Below are 13,939 nucleotides of genomic sequence, written 5' to 3'. Positions count from 1 at the left end.
GGTACCCTAGGAGCCCATACACATAATTATGTCTATGTATGAGGAGCCCCCTAGAAACAACACATTTTTTAAAATGTCATAGATACTAAGTGTAAGGAGGATTTTTTTTGTTTTTAGTCTTTGGACATCAAGATTAACTTTTAAGAAACAAATCAACATCTGTCATTTGGGATTCAATAGACCTATGATATCAGCATTTTTTTCCAAGTCCAGTTAGTAGGCTAATGGTTTCGTTTTGAAAAAATCTATCTATCTATCTATCTATCTATCTATCTATCTATCTATCTATCTATCTATCTATCTATCTATCTATCTATCTATCTATCTATCTATCTATCTATCTATCTATCTATCTATCTATCTATCTATCTATCTATCTATCTACTAAAAGGATGTTCGTGGTCGTATTGTTAGTGTTGTCTAGAAGAATGGACTTTATGCACAGCTGCTCTACTTCCTGAACTTTAGCCAGCTCCTTTGTTTCCTGTCTGCCATTATTGGACAAACTGATTAATCCAGGTGTGTCTGAATCCAGGTGTGTCAAAGGAGCTGGCTAAAGTTCAGGAAGTGTAGTGCAGCTGTGCATAAAGTCCATTGTATACAGTATAAAATAATAATAATTCTGCCATTTAACAGCCACTAGGGGGCGTAGTCACACGACCAAATTAAACAGATTGTACATAACAGATAAAGATAAAATAGTAGCCTAGATGTACGTCAACGTTCGATTACGCTTCAATCAAAGAAGAATAAATAAGAACAACAAGTAAACTAAATCAAACAATGAAATGTGTTTTGTAGTGGAGCTGCTAAGACTAAAGGAAGGAACTGCATTTTAGGAGCTCTGAGAAGTGTCAGGGTTGCCAGTGCGGGAAATATCAACCCAGAGGGTCTATATGTTTTATTTTATTGCAATTGGAAATAATACAGCTTTATCATTTTTAGATAGATAGATAGATAGATAGATAGATAGATAGATAGATAGATAGATAGATAGATAGATAGATAGATAGATAGATAGATAGATAGATAGATAGATAGATAGATAGATAGATAGATAGATAGATAGATAGATAGATAGAATCTTAGATGCACATATATAGTAACTCTGGAAATAGATAGATGGACGGATAGACAGACAGTTAAGGTCTCAGTGTTCAAGAACCTTTAGACAGATAGATAGTTTTACAAGGGACAATGTATAAAGGAGTGTTTTATTGTTGAGCATGCCTGGGCATGTCTGATCAGACTTACTTTATGAAGATGCGCGTGGCAACCCTGCAGTTACCCCTTCGAGGAGGAAAGCTACAGACACACACACACACACACACACACACGAATGCGAAAATCAGCTGCTCCCGACAATGCCTGTAAGTGGATTTGCTCAGCTAGACAACGAATCTTGCATTTGACAGTTGTTAATATAGACTAGAACGTCTGCCGTTTTATATTATATTAATCCAGCTGTTGATTATTTTAACCGTGCGATAAACATGGGAAAGTTTTTGATCTCACATGGCGCTGGTTCAGATAAGGCCTAATGTTTCACTTTACACGAGGACATAACTGTTACATTGCACCGAGCAAAACGATAGATTGAATCAGATTGATGTTTCATTTGTGCTTTTAAAAGTAAGACATTAGCCTATAGTTTTTAGACTGACAGGTAAGTGATCAATATGGCTGTCGAGCAATGTTGTTTTTGTGTGCAGAAGCATGAAAGAAGCATGCTTAAAATTTGCAGATTTTCTAATTAAGAGATTAAAATAGCTGTCATACTGTTGAAGGAGATTTATATAGTAACTGTGTGTGTGTGTGTGTGTGTGTGTGTGTGTGTGTGTGTGTGTGTGTACGTACGTTTACGTGTACATAAACACACACACACACACATACATATGTAACACATTTAATAGTGTCCAAAAGTAAAGAAAAACAAGAAACTCACAGGAAAAAAGGCATGCATTGACTACATCATAATCGGTTATTCATATTTTGTTGGTTCCCTGTTGATGTTTTTTGCATGTTTATAATTTCTCTGTATGATAGCCTGGCCAAAAATCATGACATCACAATTTGGCATGTTTCACAGCGTTATCACAAATAAAACAATTGACACAACTACGCAATATGCTTACACAACCTTTAACACATTTTTTATATTAATAATGTTTAAATAAAGGGTGAAGATGTCAAATGTCCTAGGTCGGACATTACTTTTGGACACTACTGTCTGTGTTTGTGTGTGAATAATTTTTTTTTTATATATATATATATTCATTAGTATATTTATTAATATATTCTTATTGTGACAGCTGGCCAAAGATCTACTCAACCCGTCCTTTGATTTTGAACGAAGGCAGCATAAGAAGAAAAGGCTTGTGCAGAGTCCCAACTCATACTTCATGGATGTAAAATGTCCAGGTTTGAGATCTATAGAAGAAACGTTGTTTGCTTAATATGTGTAATATTTCACTTGTAGAAAATGTAATATTTTCTGCTTATTTCCATGTAGGTTGTTATAAGATCACAACTGTGTTTAGTCATGCGCAGACGGTTGTGCTGTGTGTTGGGTGTTCAACCGTTCTCTGCCAGCCAACAGGAGGAAAAGCTAGGCTCACTGAGGGTGTGTATTTATTTACTGTATGATTGATTGTAATATGTCCAGGGTTACTGTTGTTTTTGTATCAGAAGTTACTGAATATAATGTTATCTGATGATACAGTATCTCATATTGCAATATGATATGAAGCTACATGTTTTCTTTTTCCAAATAGGTTGCTCTTTCAGAAGAAAGCAACACTGAGAAGGATGAAAAAGGAATGATGCTTTGAATACAAAGAAATTGTGCAACTTCTTAATGCCTTACTTTTTCATTGATTACAATGAATGAACTTTAAATGTGATTATGAATGGTGCATGGCAGGTTCTTTCTACCATGTTATCGATTCAGTGGTTCTGAATAAAGATTCTTCTGCATGACATAACTGCATCCTGGAATTAAATTCTGCGTGATGTTTTATGTTTAATTTCCCATCTTGTGCAATAATCAGCATGTTGACATCATGTTATGTCATTTTTACTATCAAAGCTTTCAAAGTTGTTGAGGATATTTGTATCCTTTCCGTTCATAAAAGTTTGGGGTCGTAAGATTTTTAAAAAATGTTTTTTTTTTTTTATGTTATGAATTCTTACGTTTGTTTATTTGACCAAAATATAGTAAAAACTGTAATATTGTCAAAAGATCCTTCAGAAATCATTCTAATATGATGCTGTTTAAGAAAAATTTGTTGAAAACAGTTGTGCTGCTTAACAATTTTGTGGAAACTCATACATTTTTCAGGATTCCTTGATGAATAGAAAGTTCATGCTAAATAAATGTATACATTTTTTTTAAAGACGCAAAAATCTTACTGACCCTAAACTTTTGATTGGTACATGTGTGGGTTTTATACAGCACAAAATCAGCTAGAACACACAAAAACTAAATGTTTTTGTGTGTGCTGTATCTTATGGTACTATATCTTCATCTAGAACTTTTTGCTTAAAGAAATTACAAATATACCATTCCTAAATCGCTTCCATTCAGTTATGTATACTCAAGTAAACAAAGGAGGAAATGTAATGAAATGTTTTATTTGTGAAAAATAGAACATATTCAAGGGAAGAAACTTGACAAGTTAAACATACAGAGGCACGTTCATAGAAAATATACAAATACGATGTTTCTTTAACTGGCAAAAAAAGTGCACCAGCTCGACCAAAGCACATCTAACAGATAAACATAAAAGTGAACATTCTCACACAGGATGAATAATTTACATGCAAAAAAATAAAACCTACATGGATATTTTTATTCAAAATAATTCCTTTGTCTGTTAATACTTATCTGTGGTGGATGTTGCAAAACATTCCTGGTTCCTCATCAGACGCAGATGGTGACAAGAAAATGGTCAATTTTGTAAGGCTTTGGTAGGGGGAAATCCTTGGTGTACGCGTTGCTCTGCAATAACTAAATTTAACCACCCTAATATTCAGTGTAGACTAGTCATATTTCAAGAAGTATTGCACAAATGTTCCTGATCTATGACATTTATTGAGTCTGGCATTGGACGCCACTATTCCTGGGGGCTTCATCCTCATCATAGGCTTCACTGCTGTGGTTTCTCTTTTGTCTTTCATAATCTACTTCACAGAGGTCAACCTCTTCCATATCATCTGTCACCATGACGTAGTCTCTGGCGGGAAGCAACCTCTCCAGGTCAGGCTGCATGTGCTCGGGTAGGAAGTGTTTATCTGGGAATTCAATCTGAGGGAACAGAAATGTTTCTATGAGATAAGACCATCCCAACACAATATAAAGATAACCATTGTTTGAAAGAAAGGGAAAAAAAAAAAATATATATAGTTTTGTTAATTCTATCCCATGTTTTAGTTCAATCAAACTCATCCCCTGTTTTAGGGGCCGTTTACACAACGCTGTTTTCAACTAAAAATGGAAACCTTTTTATGCGTTTTGGCCGTTCATTTACACAACAACAGCGTTTTGGGGGCCCAAAAATTTAAATTTGTGATAACAGTGACATTATACATATATTACGTGCTTGATGCATTCACCATCTTGACCGTTTGTATTCATTTATCTGTACTCAAACATAATATAGTTTTTGTCATTTTCGCGGATCCATGTGAACGCAAAATTGTACGCAACACTTTTAAAAAATGCAAAGGAAAATCTTTTCAGTTCTTAGCATCGTTGCCATGTAAACATACCCTCAGTTAAGTCAAAACTAGGGAACGGAAGAGATTTAATAAGCTATGGAAATGAATTCTTAAAGGGTTAGTTAACCCAAAAATGAAAATGTGGTCATCAATTACTCACCCTCATGTCTTTCCGAACCCTTAAAGGTGCTGTATGTAACTTTTTCATGTTTAATAAAGTATAAACATACCATTATATGTTTGCATATATTGAGGAAACATGCTAAGTTCAAATACTCATTTCTCTGAAAAATTAACTTCTACAGCCAGTTATTTTACTTTGAAATGTGCGTTTCCAGGCTGGAATGTTTGTTATTGTTTTGGTCTGTGATACTGCATGTTGCCAATTTTCATTGTCCATTGTGCTCGTTCCTGTTGCGTGTGCTCAAACTGGCAACCCGTGTGAGCGCCGTCCAGTCTGACAAGCAGGTGGCGGCGGGAGAAACGACGATCTCCGATATTTTGAATTCGACTGCAGTACCTATTTCGACCACTAGTTGTCATTCTTACATACGGCACCTTTAAGATTTTCATCTTCAGAACAAAAATGAAGATATTTTTTAATGAAATCTGATTGATTTCTGTCCCTCCATTGACAGCTATGCAACTACAACTTTGACTCTTCAAAGTGTTCATAAAGAGATCTGAAGAGACTCGATCGCTTTATATGATGAACAGATTGAATTTAGGCTTTTATTCACACATCAGTTGTGGTAAATGGAAGCTCAAGCAGGTTCATTCGTGTGTTACGCAGCACATTTGAGCTTTAACAAGAACCAATGAGGTTCATTCTTGTGTTACGCAACACATTTGAGTTTTAACAACAACCAATGAGGTTCATTCTCGTGTTACTCAGCGCGTTTGAGCTTTAACAACAACCAATGAGGTTCTTTCTTGTGTTATGCAACACATTTGAGCTTTAACAACAACCAATGAGGTTCTTTCTTGTGTTATGCAACACATTTGAGCTTTAACAACAACCAATGAGGTTCATTCTTGTGTAACGCAACACATTTGAGTTTTAACAACAACCAATGAGGTTCATTCTCGTGTTACTCAGCGCGTTTGAGCTTTAACAACAACCAATGAGGTTCATTCTCGTGTTACTCAGCGCGTTTGAGCTTTAACAACAACCAATGAGGTTCATTCTTGTGTTACGCAACACATTTGAGTTTTAACAACAACCAATGAGGTTCATTCTCGTGTTACTCAGCGCGTTTGAGCTTTAACAACAACCAATGAGGTTCTTTCTTGTGTTATGCAACACATTTGAGCTTTAACAACAACCAATGAGGTTCATTCTTGTGTAACGCAACACATTTGAGTTTTAACAACAACCAATGAGGTTCATTCTCGTGTTACTCAGCGCGTTTGAGCTTTAACAACAACCAATGAAGTTCATTCTCGTGTTACTCAGCGCGTTTGAGCTTTAACAACAACCAATGAGGTTCATTCTTGTGTTACGCAACACATTTGAGTTTTAACAACAACCAATGAGGTTCATTCTCGTGTTACTCAGCGCGTTTGAGCTTTAACAACAACCAATGAGGTTCATTCTCGTGTTACGCAACACATTTGAGCTTTAACAACAACCAATGAGGTTCTTTCTTGTGTTATGCAACACATTTGAGCTTTAACAACAACCAATGAGGTTCTTTCTTGTGTTATGCAACACATTTGAGCTTTAACAACAACCAATGAGGTTCATTCTTGTGTAACGCAACACATTTGAGTTTTAACAACAACCAATGAGGTTCATTCTCGTGTTACTCAGCGCGTTTGAGCTTTAACAACAACCAATGAGGTTCATTCTTGTGTTACGCAACACATTTGAGTTTTAACAAGAACCAATGAGGTTCACTCTCATGTTACGCAGTGCGTTTGAGCTTTAACAACAACCAATGAGGTTCATTCTCGTGTTACGCAGCACGTTTGAGCTTTAACAACAACCAATGAGGTTCATTCTCGTGTTACACAACGCGTTTGAGCTTTAACAACAACCAATGAGGTTCATTCTCGTGTTACGCAGCGCGTTTGAGCTTTAACAACAACCAATGAGGTTCATTCTCGTGTTACTCAGCGCGTTTGAGCTTTAACAACAACCAATGAGGTTCATTCTCGTGTTATGCAGCAAGTTTGAGCTTTAACAACAACCAATGAGGTTCATTCTTGTGTTATGCAGCACATTTGAGCTTTAACAACAACCAATGAGGTTCATTCTCGTGTTATGCAGCAAGTTTGAGCTTTAACAACAACCAATGAGGTTCATTCTTGTGTTATGCAGCACATTTGAGCTTTAACAACAACCAATGAGGTTCATTCTCGTGTTATGCAGCAAGTTTGAGCTTTAACAACAACCAGTGAGCTTCATTCTCGTGTTACGCAGCGCGCTTGAGTTTTAACAACAACCAATGAGGTTCATTCTCGTGTTAAGCAACTCGTTTGAGCTTTAACAACAACCAATGAGGTTCATTCTCGTGTTATGCAGCACGTTTAAGCTTTAACAAGAACCAGTGAGGTTTGTTCTTGCACATCAAGCAACTACAATTGAGCTTCTGTTCATGTCCGCTGATCAATGTTTCAATGTGAATAAAAGGCAAAATCCAATCTGTTCATGATAAAAAACAATTGAGTCTCTTCAGAAAATTTGGACTAAACCGCTTGATTCATGTGGATTAGTTTTGCAATCTGTGTATAAACCTTTTGAAATGACAAAGTGGTAGTTGAGTGGACTGTCAATGGAGGGACAGTTCATTGAAAAAATCTTCATTTGTGTTTCAAAGATGAGCACAGGTCTTGCATGTTTTGAACGAAATGAGGCAGAGCAATTAATGGAAAATAATTATTTTTTTCTACGGACTAACTCTTAAATTTGTGACCGATTTAACTAAAATGAGGGAACAAATTAGTAAATCATGACAACAATTTACTAAAATGAGAGAATTAAAACTTAATTTGTGGCCACAATATATAATTTTTTGTCTGCATGTCATGTGTAGGGCTCTATACTTTCACACACGTTTTTCTCCTCATTTAATTTATTATTTTTTTTAACTAAAAACGTATAACACAGGGCACCGACTTACCTCAAACTTTATGATGAGAAGACCTTTCTCACAAGGGTCTTTGTACAGAGGCATGCCCTCGTTATGAATACATTTTAGTTCATTAGGTTTTATTACTTGACCTAAAACAAAAAAGACAATAATTAAATTATTGAAACATGCATGTACTAAATATTAATTGAAATATTCACACAAATGAATAGTATGAGGGAATATATTTAACTAAATATTATTTAGATTTTTTTTTTTTTTTTTTTTTTAAAGTTTTATACACAATTAAATGGTATATAGTAAATACCTGGAGATGAATTGATGAGCAGCGATCTGTTATCTAATGTGCGGATTGATTTTTTAAACCCACAGAGTGCCTCCACCAGCTTGATCTTCATCGTCATGGTGAGGTTTTCACCTTGCCTTTGGAAGACAGGGTGTTCTTTCAAATCCAGTACAATTAAAACATCACCAGGCTCCAGTCCAGGCTCTTGATCTCCTTCTCCATGGAATGTGATTTTCTGGCCATCCTTCATACCTGTGACAAAGACCATTATTCGTATACTTCTGGAACGCTTGCTCCAAATAATTGAAACAGAAGGCGTTGTATACCTTTGTCAATGTGAACTTCAAGAATCTTCTTCTTGCGCTCTACTTTATGTCCATTACAGTTTTTGCAGCGGTCCTTGGAGTTGAACTTCTCTCCTTGTCCTTGGCAATCTGAGCACATGCTCTGAATCTGCTGGATCATTCCGGGTCCAATCTGTTGCACCTGGACCTGAACCCCTCTTCCTTTGCAAGTTGAGCATTTTTCAATTGTGCCTTTTTTGCCCCCATAACCTGCAACCATTCACATCTTAAATTGATAAATCAACATTGGGTCTTTACGAATAATATTAATATAACACGTTTCCCAATAAAGGTGCACAAATTAAATAATAACCCTTGTTCTTACCGTCACATTTCTCACAGATCACATTCTTCTGAAGACCAAGTTTCCTCGTTGAGCCATTGTACAATTCCTCCAGTGTGACCCCAAGTTGGTGAACCACATTTTTTCCTGAATAAGGGAAAATAACAACATACAAGTTATGAATGGATATTAAGTTAACATAAACTTTGAAGTGCATAAAATTTATGCAAGACCCCCCCAAACCTTTTTGTTTAGACTTTCAATGGGGATACATAAGTGCACATATTTCTCACCTCTCCTTTCTCTCTGCATTCTGCCTCCACCACCAAAGAACATGTTGAAAATGTCCATGGGAGATTCTCCTCCTCCCATGCCTCCCTCCTTGATGGCTTGTTCACCACCTTGGTCATACAAATCCCGCTTTTGGGGATCTGACAGGACCTCATAGGCTTGTGATATGAGTTTGAACTGGAGAATAGAAAAGCAAATATTATTCATTTTAATAATGAATGAGCAAACACATCCCAGGAAAAACACTTCTCATCCTTGATCAGTGTCCATGCAGCATTTAACGGATCAAATGAGTTCCGGAAACCCTAAATGCCTTAGTGCCTGTCTTAGTCTTTTTTTCTTTATCTTTCTGTACTAAAATAACTTTTTTGGTAACACTTTAGTTTGGGGTCCAATTCTCACCTTTAACTAGTTGCTTAATAGCATGCATATTACTAGGATATTGGCTGTTTATTAGTACATATTAATGCCTTATTCTACATGACCATATTCTACTTCCCTTAAAGGCTTAGTCCACAGAAAAAATGAAAATTCTATCATTAATTACTCACCCTCGTGTCGTTCCCAAACCCGCAAGACCTTCGTTCATCTTCGGAAAACAAATTAAGATATTTTTGATGAAATCCGAGAGCTCTCTGACCCCTCCATAGACAGCAATTTAATTACCACTTTCAAGGCCCAGAAAGACATCTTTATAGTCCATGTAACTTCAGTGGTTCACCCTTAATGTTATGAAGCGACGAGAATACTTTTTGTGTACAAAAGAAAAAAGTAGAACCCAGAAGCGCTGCACTGTGTTTACTACGAGAACAGCATTGGAGACTGACAGGGAAGAGAATAAATTGTTTAATAAAGCTGCGTTAAAACCTGGCCGACCAATGAGATTGCCACTTTTGTTCACGTGCCTGGAGCTGCTGAAGTTACAGTACTTGGTGACGCTCAAGCACAAAACACATTGATAGAAGAAGACGACGAAGAGGAAGTAAATAGACGAAGAAGAAGATGCAACGTAGGCAAGATGTAGAGCTGCTGGTCTCTTCGGTGTCTGAACACAAAGAACTTTATGACAAACAGCGACTACAAAAAGTGTGTGAATGGTTTTGGCAAGCACGTGAATACTAGCTCTCTTCTTCTTCTGTGTGAAAAGCGAGTGTCAGAAGCGTAAAGTTGCACAGTGACACCTCGTGTACCGGGGTATTTCTGCTTTTTCAATAAGTGCCGTCTACTGTCAGGGAGTGAATTTGCCCGTTCATTCGGTGCATCACCAGTGAAAATCGCTTGGGTATGAACACAAAGACGCTTAAAAAAAACGTCTCGAAAACCACTGAACCACCGGTTGAATGTCTTTACTACCTTTCTGGGCCTTGAAAGTGGTAATTAAATTGCTGTCTATAGAGGGGTCAGAGAGCTCTCAGATTTATCAAAAATATCTTAATTTGTGTTCCGAAAATGAAAGGTCTTACGTTTTTTGGAAAAAAAACATGAGGGTGAGTAAAACCCTACATGTCGAACGTTGCATGAGAGCAGTATGAATTGATGATAATATCTATGGGTAGTCAGCTAACCTACCTACTAGTTCACGTTGTTATTGGCTTTTTATTCTATTTAAATATCTAAACGTTAGTGTATATATCTAAACTAAGAAAAATTAACTTTTAGATATCAATCTGCATATGCGAGGCACATTGGTGGTGGTTGAGGAGATCCCCCCTTCTATGTAAAGCGCTTTGAGTGTCCAGAAAAGCGCTATATAAATGTAATGAATTATTATTATTATTATTGGTTATGCTCATCTTTGCTCGCTCCATTTAAGTTATCTTGAGTAAAACAGCTAATTTTTTCACGAAGCACATACAAAAGACCTGAACCAGAAGCGATAAGATCTGTTTTAGTTAAGTTGCACATAACCCCTATTAATGACAGAATTTAATTTTTGGGTGAACTAACCCTTTAATCCTACCTAAACTTAACAACTACCATACTATTAATAAGCAGTAATTAGGAGTTTATTGAGGCAAAAGTCGTATTGAATTGGCCCTTAATTGGGCCTTAATCAAGTGGGATCCTTTTTCTTTTTACACCTTTCTTCTTTCCCTTGGCCATTTTTCCCCAATCATTTTTCTACATTCAACATTTTTGTGCCAATTTTTATGTTTGATTTGTTTTTTAGGCTCTTTTCTTTGGCTTTTTAACTTTTATTTAGCCTATTTATTTGTTAAGCCTATTTAATTCCTCAAATATTTTTATTTGTGTTTGTTTTCGGAAATTGGCAGTTTGGTCTATTCCCTTCAAAATGACAACAAAATAAAAATATAAATAAAATATCATAAAATAAAATGAAATAAAGCACCTATAAATCCACTTGTGTTTTATTGCCTGACTGTTCGGGGACATGTTTTGTTGTTGTTGTTGTTTTGTTTTTCGGCTTTATTCAAAACAAAAAATAAAAAAGCATTGACTATTTGCATCAATAAATGTGGATAGATCCCATAGCAATGCAATCCTTCGCCGACATGCGTGTTCGGGACACTTCCAGAAAGTTCCTCTCGTTTCTGTCGCTGTCATTTACAAGGCAATGTGAAACTCTACACGGTATCTGCATTTGGCTCAGCACCTCCACTTACTTTCTCTCCTTCATTCGGGTTCTTATCCGGGTGATATTTCAACGCCAGTTTCCGATAAGCCTTTTTGATCTCGTCCAGCGAGGCTTTGGGACTCACGCCGAGCAGGTCGTAGTAACCGGTTTCTCGAACCATCTTTGAATCAACTAAGTTACAGTATAGAAAATAATATCAACAGTCCTGCTCATTTCAAGAATATAGGCTATGCAAGATTTGCGTATGACATTGTATTAAGCTTTAAATTATGTTTAATCACGCCACGAGACATTGTTAAATTAAAGAACAACAACATTAGGGCAGGTTTATTGAGTGGCACCTAGCTATGTCACTGTTGGTTCTTGGGAGAAAGCTAACGTGTCACACACCATTCCTCAAAACTGTCCCATAAATGCGCGAATAAGTCTGGAGAACACTTCAACTAAAGCCTCGCGCTCTACTTGTGAATGTTATAAGTTTTATAATACTCACACAAATAAAAGAAGAGGAAACGCCGGTTCGCTGTGTCGCCGGGTTCGTCTATCTGTGACTGTTGTTCTGCTTGTGAACGCAGCGCGCGCTGTCGCTCTTATATAAACGGTTGCGCTCCAGAACCTTCTCGAGCTCGCGCGCCGGAAACTTCGATCATGGGATGGGTTGAAAGAAGGGCAGGCCGATTCCCATGCGATTTGAGTCGAGACTAATGTGTATGAATTTTATTCTGCCAAGTATAAATATATGCTCCGAGTATAACTGCTACCAAAACGTGATGTATAATGAATTTGCATGATGTTTTAGAGCAGGTTTTCAAACTGGGCTCCAGGGATCCCCAAGGGCCTGGCGGCACAAGGAAGTGTTAGGGGTCCGTGGAAATGTTTAGAGAAAAACTGTAAATGTAAAAAAATGTAATATACATAATACATAATATACATACTACTAATAATAATACATAATAGCCTAATAATAATAATGATATTAAAATGAATAAATACAAATATTAAATGAAAAAATATTGATTAAAATACAAATGTAGTATGTATAAATTAATAAAACAACAAATAAAGAATATTAGATTAAAATAAACAAATAAATAACACACCGCGCAGTTACCATAGACAGTATATGGGCAGTTACGAAGAAGAAGAAAAGAAAAACTTCGGTCCCTGTGCCCCTCTGGTCGACACACGACAATCGAGCCGGTTCCACACACACACACACACACACACACACACACACACACACACACACACACACACACACACACACACACACACACACACACACACACACACACACACACACACACTATAAGCTATATTCTTGCATTGCAAACTTTACATTGCAGCCTGTTCATTATCAAAATTAAATATAGCCTAAAATCAACCAACATATAAAAAAGTCAAACTGCTCAATTTAACTAGTCCGTACTCCGTACAATCCGTGGCGTTCAGCGCTGAGTAAGTACAAAGCCTAATTTACATTATAAATAATAGTTTAGCAGCATCCAAAATTTTGGAGGTCTGTTCGGGCAAACGCCCAGCAGAGGTCACTATTTAACTATCTAAAATGTTCTGCCCGCTAATAATTTATTATGATGGATCTTGTAATAGGATTATAGGCCTACCGGTAGGCTATATGTGCATTTATCGATTTATATGCATTAACAACAATAAGAGTAACAATATATAATTTATTTAGCTACTAGTATTTTTATTTATTTAAAAGGACTTAAAAACAAGTTTTAGTTGGCTAGATTCAACTGATTTGTTTGTGTAGGCTTTGTGTTTAATTTCAAAGTTTAGTAACCTGTCCTCTATGGCAAGCCGTTTTAGCATTTAAACCTTTGTCCTGACTATCTATAAATATATTTAAAGCTAGTAACAATTGTATTTTGACGAGTGATAATTATAATTCGCCTAGTCAGATTGACAATTAGAGATATCTGCAATTATAATTGCACTAGTAAGAAATCCGATTTGAGATATCTGTAATATATATTTGACTAGTCAAAACTCCATTTAAGATATCTGCAATGATGTCATTACTATTTTTAAAAGACGCGTCGTCTATCTGCAAAGGTAATTAGAGATATCTCTAATTCGATTACGACTAGTCACAATTATATTTGAAGATATCTGAATTGCACTTGCTCCTAGTCGAATCCCCTGTTGCATGACGTGGAACTACATTTCCTCAGCACCGCCCAGAGTTCCTCCGCTCCTCCCTAGCAATAGACAATCACTCAATGCTTCACTGAATAAATGTATCCATTTATTAAGAATCAGTCTATAGTTAATTTATTGAGTGAAGACTTTATTTGTTCA

The 13,939-nt window shown here is 36.4% G+C and overlaps 2 protein-coding genes across 3 annotated transcripts; one reads left to right on the top strand and one right to left on the bottom strand.

The window, feature by feature from the left end:
* Positions 1-1,234: 1,234 nt before the first annotated feature.
* rps27l (ribosomal protein S27 like) lies at positions 1,235-3,187 on the top strand. Its single transcript, XM_079603387.1, has 4 exons — positions 1,235-1,370; positions 2,313-2,421; positions 2,513-2,623; positions 2,775-3,187. The coding sequence occupies exons 1-4, from the start codon at positions 1,365-1,367 to the stop codon at positions 2,801-2,803; spliced, it is 255 nt and encodes an 84-aa protein (XP_079459513.1). The 5' UTR covers positions 1,235-1,364; the 3' UTR covers positions 2,804-3,187.
* Positions 3,188-4,090: 903 nt separating this feature from the next.
* On the bottom strand, positions 4,091-12,204 carry dnaja (DnaJ heat shock protein family (Hsp40) member A; the record flags this gene model as incomplete). Of its 2 annotated transcripts, XM_079603385.1 has the most annotated exons (8): positions 12,108-12,202; positions 11,643-11,785; positions 9,021-9,195; positions 8,770-8,874; positions 8,427-8,654; positions 8,122-8,352; positions 7,845-7,945; positions 4,091-4,306 (listed from the first exon to the last, which is right to left on the bottom strand). In XM_079603385.1, exons 2-8 carry the CDS (start codon positions 11,772-11,774, stop codon positions 4,091-4,093), a joined length of 1,188 nt encoding a protein of 395 aa, XP_079459511.1. In that variant the 5' UTR covers positions 11,775-11,785; positions 12,108-12,202. The 2 variants fall into 2 exon arrangements, with proteins under 2 accessions (XP_079459511.1, XP_079459512.1); XM_079603386.1 differs by lacking the exon at positions 11,643-11,785 and having other exon boundaries at positions 12,108-12,204.
* Positions 12,205-13,939: the final 1,735 nt, after the last annotated feature.

The sequence above is a fragment of the Phoxinus phoxinus genome, assembly GCF_949152265.1.
Source record: "Phoxinus phoxinus genome assembly, chromosome: 25".
Lineage (NCBI taxonomy): Eukaryota > Metazoa > Chordata > Actinopteri > Cypriniformes > Leuciscidae > Phoxinus > Phoxinus phoxinus.
This window is presented reverse-complemented; position numbering and strand designations above follow the sequence as displayed.

Coding starts and splice junctions, on each gene's coding strand:
- rps27l (XM_079603387.1), top strand. Junction 2,422..2,512: donor CATGGATGTAAAATGTCCAG/GTTTGAGATCTA, acceptor ATTTCCATGTAG/GTTGTTATAAGATCACAACT. Junction 2,624..2,774: donor AAAAGCTAGGCTCACTGAGG/GTGTGTATTTAT, acceptor TTTTCCAAATAG/GTTGCTCTTTCAGAAGAAAG.